Source organism: Pseudonaja textilis, chromosome 7 (genome assembly GCF_049901715.1).
Source record: "Pseudonaja textilis isolate UNSWEBS1 chromosome 7, rPseTex1.2, whole genome shotgun sequence".
NCBI classification, from domain to species: domain Eukaryota; kingdom Metazoa; phylum Chordata; class Lepidosauria; order Squamata; family Elapidae; genus Pseudonaja; species Pseudonaja textilis.
In genome coordinates, this window is record NC_141996.1 from 13,784,997 (window position 1) to 13,800,291 (window position 15,295).

At 37.7% G+C, this 15,295-nt stretch overlaps 1 protein-coding gene across 1 annotated transcript in view; it reads left to right on the forward strand.

The window, feature by feature from the left end:
- The window catches only part of CNTN5 (contactin 5), a 750,248-nt gene that overhangs the window by 464,096 nt on the left and 270,857 nt on the right, over positions 1–15,295 (forward strand). The window contains exons 6-7 of the mRNA XM_087937063.1: positions 7,064–7,187; positions 11,474–11,649. Of these exons, the coding sequence (XP_087793189.1) occupies positions 7,064–7,187; positions 11,474–11,649 (300 nt within the window). The remainder of the gene's footprint in view (positions 1–7,063; positions 7,188–11,473; positions 11,650–15,295) is intronic.

The window sequence follows — 15,295 nt, forward strand, 5'->3', positions numbered from 1 at the left end:
CCTGTGTATATTCTCTGCAAGGCCAAGAAAATGTGGTAAATTGAACAGTTGTATTAAAACAGATGTCCAGTTTAGGAAGGAAGGAAGGAAGGAAGGAAGGAAGGAAGGAAGGAAGGAAGGAAGGAAGGAAGGAAGGAAGGAAGGAAGGAAGGAAGGTAGGTAGGTTGTATTGCAACATATTGGGGCTTTTTAATGTGAATGTTTTATTTATTATTTTTTAAATATTTACATCCAACTTTCTGTTCAGTAGCAACGAAGCAGTTCACGGTGTTTCGAATACAGAACAAAACAGTAAATTAAATATATATTTATACAGTAAAGAAACCTATACTTTAAAAAGCATGAAAGGAAAGGAAAGGAAAAACAAAATCACACAATGCAAACTGGTCATACACACCACTTGTGGTTTCTGTAACTACACCAAAAAATGATGCTCTTGGTTCTTAAAATATGTGGCAGATTCTCTTCTGGTCATAGAGATGCAGACAAGTCTACAATGGCAAAAGCATCATAAATGGCTCACATTATATATGTCATGACAGACCACAACAGATAGTAAAAACGATGTTGAGACTCTAGAAAGAGTGCAGAGAAGAGCAACAAAGATGATTAGGGGGCTGGAGACTAAAGCATATAAAGAACGGTTGCTGGAATTGGGTATGCCTAATCTGATGAAAAGAAGGGCTAGGAGTGACATGATAGCAGGGTTCTGGTATCTCAGAGGCTGCCACAAAGAAGAGGGAGTCAAACTATTTTCCAAAGCACCTGAAGGCAGGACAAAAAGCAATGGGTGGAAACTAACCAAGGAGAGATGCAACCTAGAACTAAGGAGAACTTCCTGACAGTGAGAACATCTAATCAGTGGAATCACTTGCTTCCAAAAGTTGTGGGTGCTCCAACACTGGAGGTTTTTAAGAAGAGATTGGACAACCATTTGTCCAAAATGGTATAAGGTTTCCTGCTTAAGCAGGGGGTTGGGCTAGAGGACCTCCAAGGCCCCTGTTATTCTGTTATTTGACACAGCCCAAGTAACAGAAGTAACCAAACTGCTGGAAAAGTTCATTTAAAAAAATATTTAAACATTTAACTTTATATATGTTTATATAACTAGAGTACATATGTATACTTTAAATGTAGGAAATAAAAACAGTTCATGAAATCATGCAAAAACACCAATATGTATATGTACAAATTAAAACAAAATACTGTTTATTAAGACTTTTAAGACTATTTGGAAACATTAGGGAAAGACATATTTAAATGATCATATTTAATTTTTATATGAAAAAATAAATAAGTTGTAGATATTACAGGTAAGCTGTGTGCCAAAATAGGTACAAAGCTATGTAGTTTCCTTAAACATACACTCCAAATAGCAATAGCAATAGGACTTAGATTTATATACTGCTTCACAGGGCTTTACAGCCCTCTCTAAGCAGTTTATAGAGTTGGCATCTTGCCCACAACAATTTTGGGTCCTCATTTTACCCACCTCGGAAGGATGGAAGGCCGAGTCAACCTTAAGCCTGGTGAGACTCTATCTGCCAAATTGCAGTCAGCCAACAGTCAGCAGAAGTAGCCTGCAGTACTGCACTCTAACCACTGCTCCACCATGGCTCATGTATTAAACTGCACATTTTGGATGGGAGGGCTTAATAATTTGCTGAAACTGTATCAGTGGTGGGATTCAAAAAATTTTACTACCGAATCTGTGGACGTGGCTTGGTGGGTGTGGCAGGGGGGGAAATACTGTAAAATCTCCAGTCAGAGTTGGTATTTGCCAGTTCTCCAAACTACTCAAAATTTCCGCTACAGGTTCTCCAGAACTGGTCAGAACCTGCTGAATGCCACCTCTGAACTGTATGTAAATACTTGAAATGTCATATGAATATTTGGGGAGGCGGACATTGATATCAATCAAATTTATGCAGACTCGCATAATTTTAACTTAGTGTCTGTCCACTAAGACAATGTATGGACTTCAATTCCCAGAATTCCCTGGCCAGGAAATTCCGGGAATTGAAATTCACATATCCTTAAGCTGTCAAGGTTGAGAAATACTGCTACAGCTTGATAACATATATTGCAATTTAGAATTTGTAGGAAAGTTGCTAAAGTTCAAAACTGGAAGAGGCTGACAATTGACAGGTGTTACTAAAATCTTGATGAAAAGCAGGCAAAAAGTAATATTGCCCTTGGGAAATTAATGGTATTAAGTGATAACATATGCTTGTCTGCATTTATTTCTCAATAGATCTGTCTTTGTTAAGGAAAGTCATTGATTTATTATGTATCAACATCCTTGTCATGATTCGTTATAACCTATTAATTTCTCCTCCCATTTTATGTTCTTGCTTACAAATTATAACTAAAGTTAGAAAACTTGGTTTGCAGCCAGCTTAGAGAATTTTGACCTTCGGGAATTTAGAACTATGGAGCCTGCAGCTCTCAGCACTGAACCATCCAATCATGCTTTGTTTTTTGTTTTTGTCTTTTGCTGAGCTAGTCTTCCTGATTGGTTATCAATCCTGCTTTACCTGTTTTGTTTTGTTTTGTTTTTGTATTTTAAAATGCCAGGCACAACTTTAAGGACCTCTAGATCAACAATTAGATGAAATAGTAATATAGCTACTACCAGTGTGAATAGTAATCTACTCTGATTCTATCTTTAGGAATAAATTTGGATAATCAACCTAATTAATAATTATTATGTAATTAATTAATTAAATCATACACATATAGTATCAGTTATGAGTGGTGCAGTGGCCTAGAGGTGAAGCTCTCACCTCACAATCAGGAGGCTGTGAGTTCGATCCTAGGAAGCGGCAGGTATATCTCTTTCTGGGCACAATGAGTAAATGTCAGTTGCGAACTCTGCATTTGCGACAGGAAAGGCATCCGGCCAGAAAACACTCAGTTCCACTCAGTTGCCCTGACTCCACCCCACAAAGGATATGTATGTATGTATGTATGTATGTATGTACACACACACACACACACACACAAAATCAATTGATAATGTGTATTATGCATTGTACGTTATCCATTATTCCATTAATAAATAAAATTAATTGATAATTCTAATTACATCACTTCCACTGCAATTAAGGATTTCAGAGCAGGGCCCCATCCTTTTGAGCACCAGGGACTGGTTCCATGGAAAAAAAGGTTCCATGCTGCCTGTATCCCACAGATGGGACTTTTCTTCTTTCCACAGCCTGGTTGCTGACATGCTAGGGACCGGTGCCGTCCATGGACCAGAGTTTGGGAACCAAACCAATGCTTTCTCCTTGGTTGTTGTTGTTTTGGCATAGTTATATATTCTGCTGGTAGCGCTGTTTTTATCTATTGCAAACCACTCTGATCTTTTGAAGTTGGGTGGTGTAGAAATGTAATGAAAAATAAATATCCACAGATGTGTTCAGATAAATCTCCCAGAGATAGATTGCCAATAGTCACATATGTGATTTGCTAGGAATCCCTCTGAGAAACCAAATTGACAAGGATTGATCTAGATCATTATGTCTGTTAAGAAGGACCAAATCATGCCAATGTTTAGGCACCAAAGTGTTTTTTGTGTGTGCAAAAAGCTTTCAAATTAGCAGATGAAAATCATTAGTTTGTTTAAGAGCATTCAGTCATGGGGATTAGGAACTGAAAGACACAAAGGCAAATTATTCTGTCATTTATTTATGTAGAGCAGTGTTTATGCAAAATGCTACGAGTCCTTTAACTAATTTCCAAGAAGTTAACATTTTCAATTTCTTTTTCTTCTGGCTGGATCATGACAAGCAGAAAATCAATGGGTCACATGTTCACCAGCAAACAAAAACCTGCTGCCCTGTATTGCATATATATTGGTTAATTGGAAATTGGCTGGTTACTTTGAGTTAGTTGTTCTTATAGTTCAAACTTCCTCACAGACAGGAGTGTCGAAAGTCAACATGGTTGCTATTGCATATTCAATACAAGTAAAAAAGGAGAAAGGTCTTTGATTGTATTGTTTTAGATGCCATATTGTTTTTCTTGACTCTTCCTGCAGATACTTCTTTAGTTCTCAAAGTTCCATTCAATTATGTCCCAAAGGTGCTTTTTCCAGAGCTCTGAATAGCTGAATTAGCTTCTTAGATGAGAAGCAAAATGTCTTCAAAGAAAAACCAGAAAGTCCAGTTGCTTCCTGAAAAAGCATCTTTGGGACAGCCACGACCTGGATGACTGAGAATCTCCATATATATTTTCATTCAACCAAAATATATGTCACAAATTTAAAATTGGCAAGGCCCTCATCTTTCTTTTTTGCAACCCCCTATATGAATGTTCCTAAGATCTCTAAAGAAATGCATATACAATAAAAAACATGATGCAGATATTCAACTTTTACCCATTTCTTAACTAAATAAGCACAAGATACTCACCTTTCTTTCCAATATCTTTGAATGTATCATGAAAGCATATTTTTCAAACCAAAGAGAGGGGAAAGTAGAAGAGAATCTTTTTTTCTGTAAAGTGCTACTTTAAACTAGATAGTTGTTAGATATGTACGATAGAACTCTACCTGTTTATACATATAATTCTCTCTTACTTAAACAACAATTTCTTTCCACTTCAGCATCCCCAGTCCCATATTTTACAGGGTACCTTTCCTTGGTTTATGGGAAAACCATATTTCACTTAGAATGGATGGTAGGCTTAGTTAAAGAGTTAAATGATGAATAACATGGCCAGGCACACATGTGGATTAACCAGGCAGTTTAGCTTAATAAGTAATTCAAGTACTTATTTCTTCTTTGCAAATTGGCTTGTGGTTGATTTTGAAAACCCTGAGTAAATGGCTGACCCACAACAGACAAAATCCCCTTAATAGCTGGCCTCTGAAAATACGAACATTGATAGAACATTAAATCTGAAGGCCGAGGGATGGGTGGAAAAAGGATTGATAACCTCTGAAATGAATCCTATAAATTTTCCCACACTGACCTTTGAAATTAATAAAATCCGTTCCATGACGTTTTGTTGGAGGTAGCTTTTTGAAGGCAATCAAACAGGTACTTTTATTTCAAATTTTGGATAGGATTGGCTATTCAAAATCAGTTTTGATGCTCAAAATAACTTCTGTTCATGTGCCTTTCGATCATGTTGAAGTGCCTGCTTTTCCGCTTCAGTTTGAGGCATCAAGATTGAATGACTTGGCGTTCTGAGTTGAGGCACCATCTTAAATTTAGATTGCCAGAAGCTTCCATTTATTTATTTTATTTATTGAATAAATTTATATAAGCTTATGTTTTAATATTTAACAAACTTTATTAAACAAATTATAAAATTAAAAAACAATTTAAAAACATACTTCCATTCATTGCAGCATATGTAGTAGTGTCCACTCACTTTGACATATTCTTAAGTATATAGAATATTACTAAATAGTATTACAATTATTTTACATTTGATTTATGTCATATTTTCATATATTTACATGGTTATTTACATATTTATACATAGTTATGCCTATTCATACCAAATTCTTTCATCACACCATAACCTTTCATTTCAACTCCCTATTTTGTGTCTACCTTGCGGCCAATTATACCATAAATTCCAAATTTCATAATACTCTGTCTCTTCTCTCTCCTTCATTTCTATTGAAAGCCTACCACTTCTGAACACTTTAAAAACTTTTTTATCATAATATCAGAGGGAATTCTGTCACTTTTCCAATTCTAGGTAAAGGCTATTCTTGCTGCAGTTATTATATATAAAATAATATATTGGAGTTTCTTACTAATTTTATCTCTTAATAAAATTATTACCCAATAGGAATGTCTCTGGTCTCAATTCAATTTTCTGTTTTGTAATTTCCTCCAGCCATTTCCTAATTTTAAACCAATAATTTTTAGCTTGAGGGCATGTCCACCACATAGGGAAATAGGTTCCCTGTTTATAATTAAATGTATATAAGCTTATAAGTGCTATGTGCTTAGAGTTCAAAGCATTGTTAGAGACCCCACAATTTTACTTTATGCTCTGTTTCTGTGACTCCCCTCTGGGAGGAGGTTTTCAAATATTTCTAGCAGGACTTCCAGACTCCGTAACAGCTTTGTTCCCTATGCCATCCATCTGGGTAAACTCACAAGATTCATTTTTCTTGCCATGTACATGTATACATCCAAATTAGACTGTGTTCTTCCTCTGTGACATATAATATATGTGGGTATATGCATAATTTTGTATTTATTTATTTAGCCATGTTTGTGTAGTGTATATTAGAGGTGGTGACCCTTTGAGAGCTGTATGCAATGAAATTTCAATTTAGTGTACATTCAAAGTGACAATAAAGTTATTCTTAGTCAAAGTCTAAGTATGTAGCCATTCAGTTCAAATATAGGTTACTCTGGGTGGCATATTACAACAACGACTGTGGTGGGATTCAAAAAAAATTACTACCAGTTCTTGTGGGCATGGCTTGGTGGGCATGGCAGGGGAAGGATACTGTAAAATCTCCATCCCCACCCTACTCCAGGGGAAGTATACTGAAAAATCCCCATTCCCTCCCCACCCCACTAACCTGCTTTCCAGCTCTGTTCTCCTGTGCAGAGCAACAAAAGAAGACCCAGCTGATCAGCTGGGACTCAGAAGGCAGAGAATAGATGGGGGACGGGGCCAGTCAGAGGTGGTATTTGCCGGTTCTCCAAACTACTCAAAATTTCTGCTACCGGTTCTCCAGAACTGGTCAGAACCTGCTGAATACCACCTTTGAGCAATGACTCAAATGGTAAGGCTATAAAGTGTATCTCTGGGTATGTGTGTGGTGCTACTAGAGCCATACTACATCTTGGCAGGTATACGTAGCATACTGATAAAACCTGACCTAAAGGACCTTCTGAGTATTTGAGAACTCTAGATACATGTACATTCATATCATTTGAAGTTTGAGAAGAGAATGACTTTTTTCTAAAGTGGATCACTAACACTTCAAAGATTTATACTGAACAAGATTCACAACTCACAGCTCTGAGGAGGAGCTTTCACTAGTAACCTCTGAAGGAAATGTTCCTTTTTGTCTTCATAGAGGGTGTCGATTATGGGCCGATGTTTATTCAAGAACCTGACCATGTGATCTTTCCCATGGACTCAGAGGAGAAGAAAGTGTCTCTCAATTGTCAAGCCAGAGGAAATCCTGCCCCAACGTACAGGTAGCAAACATGTTTTAGCAATGGAGCTGAGCTGCCTATTTTGATTCCGAGTCAATGTACAGTAGTCCTCGACTTACAACCTTTCGTTTAGTGGCCATTCGAAGTTACAACGGCCCTGAAAAAAAATTAACCTATGACCATTTTTCACACTTACGGCCATTGAAGCATCCCATTGAAGCATCATGCAATCAAAATTCAGATGTGTGGCAACTGTCTTGTGTTTAAGATGTTGCAGTATCCCAAGGTGATGTGATCACCTTTTGTGACTTTCTGACCAGTGACGTTCATGGGGGAAGCCAAATTCACTTTACAACTGCGTTACTAACATAACCACTGCAGTGATTCACTCAACAGTTGTGGCAAGAAAGGTCATAAAATGGGGCAAAGCTCACTTAACAACTGTCTAGCTTAACCATGGAAATTTTGGGCTCAGTTGTGGTCACAAGTCGAGGATTACCTGTATTCTGGTTTTTTAGCTAAAATCTATTCCATTGTTATTTTAAAAGATTCAGTTATAAATATCTTAATCTATTTATTTATGTACCTGTCTTTTTTCTAAACATATGCATTTGGCAAACTGAAGCAATTGTCGATATATGTATCCTTACACAAAGCATTGTTTTCCCTAATGTCCATTTTTGTGCAGACTTTCCCCAATGGTGCTAATTTTTGTCTGCATTTTTAAGAATGTTACTCCAGTTTGAGTATTGGTTCAGACTTTGAAAATTGGATCAGTTCTTATTCTTGTTAGGTTTTTTTGCTCCAAACCTAACATGCTTAATGGGTCCTTTCATCCTGCTTCCACTATTTATTATGTCCAGTTTGATAATGAAAATTCCAAATTTGCTATAGATTTTTTTTTTATTTCATTTATTTGTCTGCTAGAAAGACTTGAATTAAGAACCCTCTATGTAAAGTCAAGTGCATTTTATATTTTTTTTAAGTGCAGGTTAATAATATGAAATTCACCTTCATCATTTGTTGGGGAAGATGGAATTTTTTTTTTTTAATCTGGAGCATTATATCTCAGATAAATAATTTGCAGGGTAATCAACTCATAGATCTGCTGTTCAAATTTTGACATTTATTTGTTAGTTTGTTTTGTTTCTATATTGCCTTACTCCCTTGGGACTCCTGACAGTTTACAAGAGACCGTGACACAATGAAAGCATTCAATAAAATGAAATTTTAATTAGCAAATTTAAATTATATTATTAAAAATTCCTGAATTATTATTTTAACCTTTAAAAATTCTTCCACACAAATCTGTTTTTCAGGATTTCTTAAATCTCATGAAGAGAGAAGAAGTGATACAAGTTTCTTACAGAAAAGTATTCCAGAGTGTAGTGCTGTAACTAAAAAGGAACTTATTTCTAATTCTTCCCTGAAGCTAACATAGCAGGGGAACTGTCAGTAAACCTACATATGATTATTTTTTTTATTTATTCATTTAAACATTTATGTTGCCAACCCTCTTTTAGCCTATCCTGTACAGTACCTAATCAAATGATGTACATACTGGACTGGCAGTTCTCCCTAACATAAATGGAATTCCAGGCATCTGAGTCTCCAACCATATAGAGTTTTTTAGTCAAATATACCACATTTTCAATTTTCAAGCATATAGTTAAAAGCTACACCTTTTATGTGCAGGGGTTTTTTTTGCACAAGTTTTAGGTGCAAAAAGCAGTTCTCATCCACCAGTAAGTGGGCTGTTGTATTTTGTACAAAATAATAACAACAGTGGTTCTGTGTAAAGAGCATTGCAACCATTTGCACAAGAGTTGATAGGGTTGCAGGTTACTGGTGCTAGAGTAAGGCTGTGATTGGTGTACCAGCTAGAGATGAGAAAAACCTCTATTACTTGTAGATTCAAAGTAGACAAGAGGCTAATAGACATTACCCATAGACTCATTACCCATTATTCATTACTTTACTCATAGACACTACCCATGGACTCGAATTAGGCACGAGGCTAACCTGAGGTTGCAGTCCTGCTCCTTTAAGGAGATTGCTGTCCCACCCAAAGTCACCACTGGAGCAGAAAAATTAAATCCTGTCTGGACTTTCCAACAACAAGGGCTTGCTAGAATTCAATTTTGGCTTGTTTTCATTTATATCAATTCCTACAATTTTTGGATATCTGGTCAAGATTTCCACTATGTACCTGGCTTGGCTTATGTTGAGGTGGTCTTCTATGTAGACTTTTATGAATATTACTTTTCAGGATATAATTTACATTATAGATTATTGAACATCTACCTTATGCTAAAAGCATTGTATGCAAAGTGTGATCAATATGTGGATGTTTCAAAAAGATTCAGCAGCTGTCATTTACCTTCCTAGTTTATTCCTTGAGCACCCCTTGAGCATTCTCAATAATTTTACCTATTAACATTCTGCATTTGGCAATTACAATTTCTGTAATTGCAAAAGCTATATCAAGTTTGGCATGGTATGGTGAGAGCTGGCCTTCAAAAACAGGCAATGCCAGGATTCAAGGGATAAAATTAGTGCTGTAAACTTGTGGAAGACTTAAAATGTCAAATTCTAGGGATGTGCAAATATAGAAGAAAGAATCTGGGAGTGGTGTGAAAAGGGGGAATTAGCTTAGAATCCCTGTGTAGCCACAAGAGAAGTATGTTCAACACCTTCCCCCTTGAGTGCCATTGATCCTCATCTAACTCCAAGCATGTGCCAACCATTAGTTGAGAAGATTCCTAGGCATAGATTTTTAGCAATAAATCAGCATTTTTAATAAATCACACATGGAGCTGGTCTTTCACTCCTGACAATACACTTCAGAAATGGAAGTGGTGGTGAACCTATGGCACATGTGCCACAGGTAGCAGACAGAGCCCACCCTGTAGGCATGCATGCCATCAACCCAGCTCAGCTCCACCGTGTATGCCTGTGCACCTTCTGCCGGCCAGCTGGCCTTTAGGTCTCTACTGCACATGTAGGGGGTGTGCATGCATTGCATGCATTCAGGGGGTGCACATACGTGTGAGGCACATTGTGTGGGAGTGCACACATGTGTGGGGGCATGCATGCAAGGACACACATGTGTGGAGGCATGCCTTGCATTTTAGGTATGTGCACATTTTGGGCACTCAAGGGCCAAAAGGTTTGCCATCACTGATTTAGAAGATGTCTTTCCGAATTTACATGATTGCAACCACAACACCTTCCTATTATTCACCTAAGTAGCCTGACACTTTTCAGGTATTGTACACAAAGAGTAAAAGTTGGCATATAAATGTAATAAAAAAAAAAAAAACAGGTACCACTGCTTCAAGATCTGCATTACCAATAATGAAAGAATGCTAAGGAATCCCAAAGAAGATTGAAATCGGTCAATAGGATTGCCAAATAAATAATCAAACGGAGCTTCAAGAGGCAGGATGAATTGTAATTATGGTACATAATTATGGCACTAGAGACAAGTGATTAAATTTATTTTCATGTTTTCCCAGTGTAATTAATCAACAAAGTTCTGATAGCCAAACAGAGAAACAAACACTTAGATGTGGTTTCTGAATATAAGATGGATAAGAAACAAAGAAAGAATATCAGAATTAAGATAAAATTACATAGGCTGACTGAATGTACAAGAGAATGGTGGAATGCAGGGGTGGGATCCGACAAGGTTAACTACCAGTTCGGTCATTTACGAGGTTCGGTGATTTACGATGTGCTTCCCTGCACGCTGCCAATCGTCATCAGCAGGCTGCATGCAGAGAAGCAGCCTTTCAAAAAACCCTGCTTTTCCCTGCTTTTTTAACTGCAGCTGTGCCTCGCATGGCAGCAGAAGTTGAAAAATCAGGAAATAAAGATCAGGTAAGAGCCCGGGGTGGGCGTGTAGGCAAAAACATCAGCGGACATAGAACCAGTTCTATGTCTGCTGCTCTTCAGAGCTACCGGTTCTACAGAGGTGGACAGAACCAGTAGAAACGCACCCCTGGTTGAACGTGTAATCATGCTAAACTTTCATACTTTTCACAATATTACACACAGTTTGCATCTCAGAAATATGGACAGAGTTGGGTACACCAGGAGAAAATACATTAGAAAATGTGTATTGGAAATAAAAATACAAAATGTTTTCTAAAAAAATGTATTCTAGAAAAAACCCATGCATCTGAATCTTTTGCATAGGAATGTTATGCACATTTCTAAACTGAAAGTCAAATAAAAGTGACCCCATTAATTGCATCAAATTTTCCTTTCAGCTGTCTATTTCTTCTTGAAACTTATTAAACTATTTACTTTGCTTCCTTTCCAAGGTGGCTCCAGAATGGAACCGAGTTAGACATAGAAAGTGATTACCGCTACAGTGTAATAGAAGGAAGCCTTATTATCAACAATCCCAGTGAATTAAAAGATGCTGGGCAATACCAGTGTTTTACCACCAATGTCTATGGAAGCATTTTGAGCAGGGAAGCAACACTTCAATTTGCATGTAAGTAAGAATTTCGTTATCCCACTTTTTTACCATTTGGATAGAGATAATGACGTCACATTGAAACAATGTGGAAAAAAAAGTCTAATTGCATCATGAAGAACCAGACAATTATATTCATATCTACGAATGTGGGAATTTGTTCTATACAGGTGGTCCTCAACTTATAACCATTCCTTTAGCAATCTTACAGCACTGAAAAAAAAATGACTATATTTCATACTTACGACCATTGCTGCATCCCCGTAGTCCCCATAGTCATGTGATCAAAATCCAGACGTTTGGCAACTGGCTTGTATTTTTGATGGTTGCAATGTCCTGGTATCATATGTTCAGCTTTTGTGACCTTCTGACAAGCAAAGTCAATGGGGAAAAGAAATTCACTTAAAAGCCATATTCAGCTACACTGATTCACTTAATAATGGTGGCAAGAAAGGTTAACAACTCACTTAACAACTGTCTTGCTTAGCAACTGAAACTTTAATCTGAATTGTGATAGAATAGAATAGAATAGAATAGAATAGAATAGAATAGAATAGAATAGAATAGAATAGAATAGAATAGAATAGCTTTATTGGCCAAGTGTGATTGGACACACAAGGAATTTGTCTTAGTGCAAATACTCTCAGTGTACATAAAAGAAAAGATACATGAGTCAAGAATCATAAGGTCCAACACTTAATAATAGTTATAGGGTACAATAAGCAATCAAATCATCCTAGGAAACAGTCAATAAAAATTGTTAGGATACAACTGACAAGGTTACAGTCATACAGTCATAAGTGGGAGGAGATGAGTGAAAGGAAGGATGGGAGGATTAATAATAATAGTAATGCAGACTTAGTAAATAGTTGCACAGTATTGAGGGAATTATTTCTTTAGCAGAGTGATGGCATTCAGGAAAAAATATCCTTGTGTCTAGTTGTTCTGGTGTGCAGTGCTCCATAGTGTTGGTTTGAGGGTGGGAGTTGAAACAATTGTTTCTTTGGAATGAACTTTCTTGCCAATTTAGCAAGCACATTCAATTACAACTGATCCTTTCATAATTTGGATAAATCCAATAATTCTGGTGGAGTATTGCATGTATGTATTGTTATAGAACAGGTATGCCAAACTCAAGGCCTGTGGGCCAGATCCAGCCCCAGGGTTCTTAGATCTGGCCCTCAGGGCTGCCCTGGGAACAGCAAAGGACTGCCTCATGATGCCTCTGCCAGTGAAAATGGAGCTTGGGGCTGCATGTGCCCCCTGGCCCTATTTTTGGCTGTGATGGCCTCCTGCAACCCACTGCCAGTGAAAATGGAACTCAGGGTGACTGCATGCACACACACACGCACACGAACTCCATTTTTGCTGACAGTGGGCTGCAGGAGGCCATCCTTTTCAAAGAAGAAAAGGAAGGAAGGAAGGAAGGAAGGAAGGAGAGGGAGAGAAGGAAAGAAGGAAGGAAGGAAGGAGAAGGGAAGGAAGGAAGGAAGAAGGGAAGGAGGAAGGGAAGGAAGGAGGGAGGGGAGGAAGGAAGGTAGGAGGGTGGGAGGGAAGGAGAGAGGGAGGGAAGGAAGGAAGATTATTATAATGACAGTGAGGAAGGGACTGAGAGAAGTCCTGCCTTAGCACTTCATCACTACGGGTGCCCCTGGCATGAGTGTCATCAAGCTGGCTGCATCCACCCTGGCCATGCCCCCCAGCACCCCCGAGGTCAAACACAACCCTGATGGGGCTCTCAATGAAATCAAGTTTGACACCCCCGTTATAAAACAATGGGTTTTGTTGTACTCTTCTGTTTTAGTTAATATGTTAATTCATTCATTGATTCATTTTACATTATAATGTAAAATGTTAGTAACCAGATAAGTAGATTTTAGTAACCAGATAAGTAGATTTTTTCATGATGGTCTTTTCTTCACCTGGCCTTTCAGGGTTGCATTCAACACCGCCCAGAGTTCACTATAATAAAAAATAGAATAAATTGAATCAATCCACCTTGCTGTTAGTTGTCCCTTCTCTTTCCTTCCACCTTTCTGAGAATCTTCTCTAGAGCAGCAAATGCCTCACAATTATTTTATTCAATTTGCCTTTCTTCTCTTGAACGAAAAGATGTGGAACAACTTCGTCACATCTCTAAAGTTCCCCAGAATGAAAAATACCCTCTCAAAATGTAGTAATTTGGGTTTATTTCCGTGCTGACAAGGCATTTGAATTGATAATGTGACATCTCTGACTTCCCTCACAGCCCGCTGAGTGTAAAACCTGGAAACTGCAAGCCATCGATCAAAAGTTTAATTCTTGCAAATTTGTATCAGATGCAAAACGAATTTAGAGCAAGAATCCCATGCTGTTCTCAGCTTTATCTCAATATTGCCACACAATTGAATTGATAGGGTACATTTAAATACACAGTGTGATGCTTTCTAGTGGATTTGGATGATTTGGTAATCTGACATATATTTTTTCTGACATAGAGGAATCCCCAAGACCTATGAAGGTAGCAGCAAGAATTCATATTAGAGGCTAGAAAAGCCTTCATCCTCACCAATAAAGGCCAATTTTCCACAGTGGAAAATGCATGGAGGAATTGAGCAACAATTCCTGCTGGAAGGATAGAGGCTTTGAATAGTTCAAACTTTATACACCCTCAGCCCAATCCCCAAATTTGAAGGAGGAAGGGAATAGGCAATATGCCTGCCACAGTACTTTTTTTAAAAAATCAGGTCCTCTTCTTATAAAACAGTAATGATGATGATGGTGATGTTATAAATTCATTATTATCCGACTCTTGGTGATTCTATGGGCCAGGTGTCTCCACATCTTCCAATCGTGCACTACTTCTTTGAGTTATTCTATGCTCTGGAAGGTATCAGCTTTGATGGTGTGATCTTCATCTTCACCGTGTTCTTCAGTGGCCTGATTTCCTTTTACCACTAATATCTTCCAAGCACAATTGGTTTCTCCAGTGAATTCACCTGCATGACATGACCAAAATAAGTGAGATGCAGTTTTATGATGTTTGCCTTCTATTGCCATATTTGGTATTAAAAAAAAGATATAACAAGTAAGAAACTAAGAAGCTGCATATCACCCATCTATAGCATGATTTCTCCCTTTTAAGTATGTCTGTTACCAAATGCATCAACCAAATGCTTTCCAGAGAGGGAGTTTCACTGCTCACAGCCTTGTGGCATCTGGTATGTGTCAGCGACAACAGCTACCACAGGAGCACAGATCGTAGAGCGTAGTCTACTTTCTGTATTCCGAAGCCCGTCAGTTTTAGATGTGAAAGTAGAGATTATTATTTTTGCTTAGAGACAACTAGACCAAGCATGAAGCCCTCTCCAAGAACCTAACAGTATTTAAGTGATACTAATAGCAGAAAGTGAGAAAATATCCAAAATGCTCAGGATACGGATGCTATGGTTTTAAAATATTAGCAATGTTAGATGCAAATATGATTGCTGCTGTAACATTGCAGAATTATATTTCATCTGTCTTGGCTCCAAAGTGTGTTTCCATTCATTTTCAGTGGGAACTCAATCTCAGGGCTCCAACAAATCCACCCCCATTCAAATCAAAAGTCTTTAGCCGCATTTCAGAGAAAAGAAAATTGATTTATTAGAAGTGGCCATGTTGGTGTTAGCTGGGTGCAGCTGAT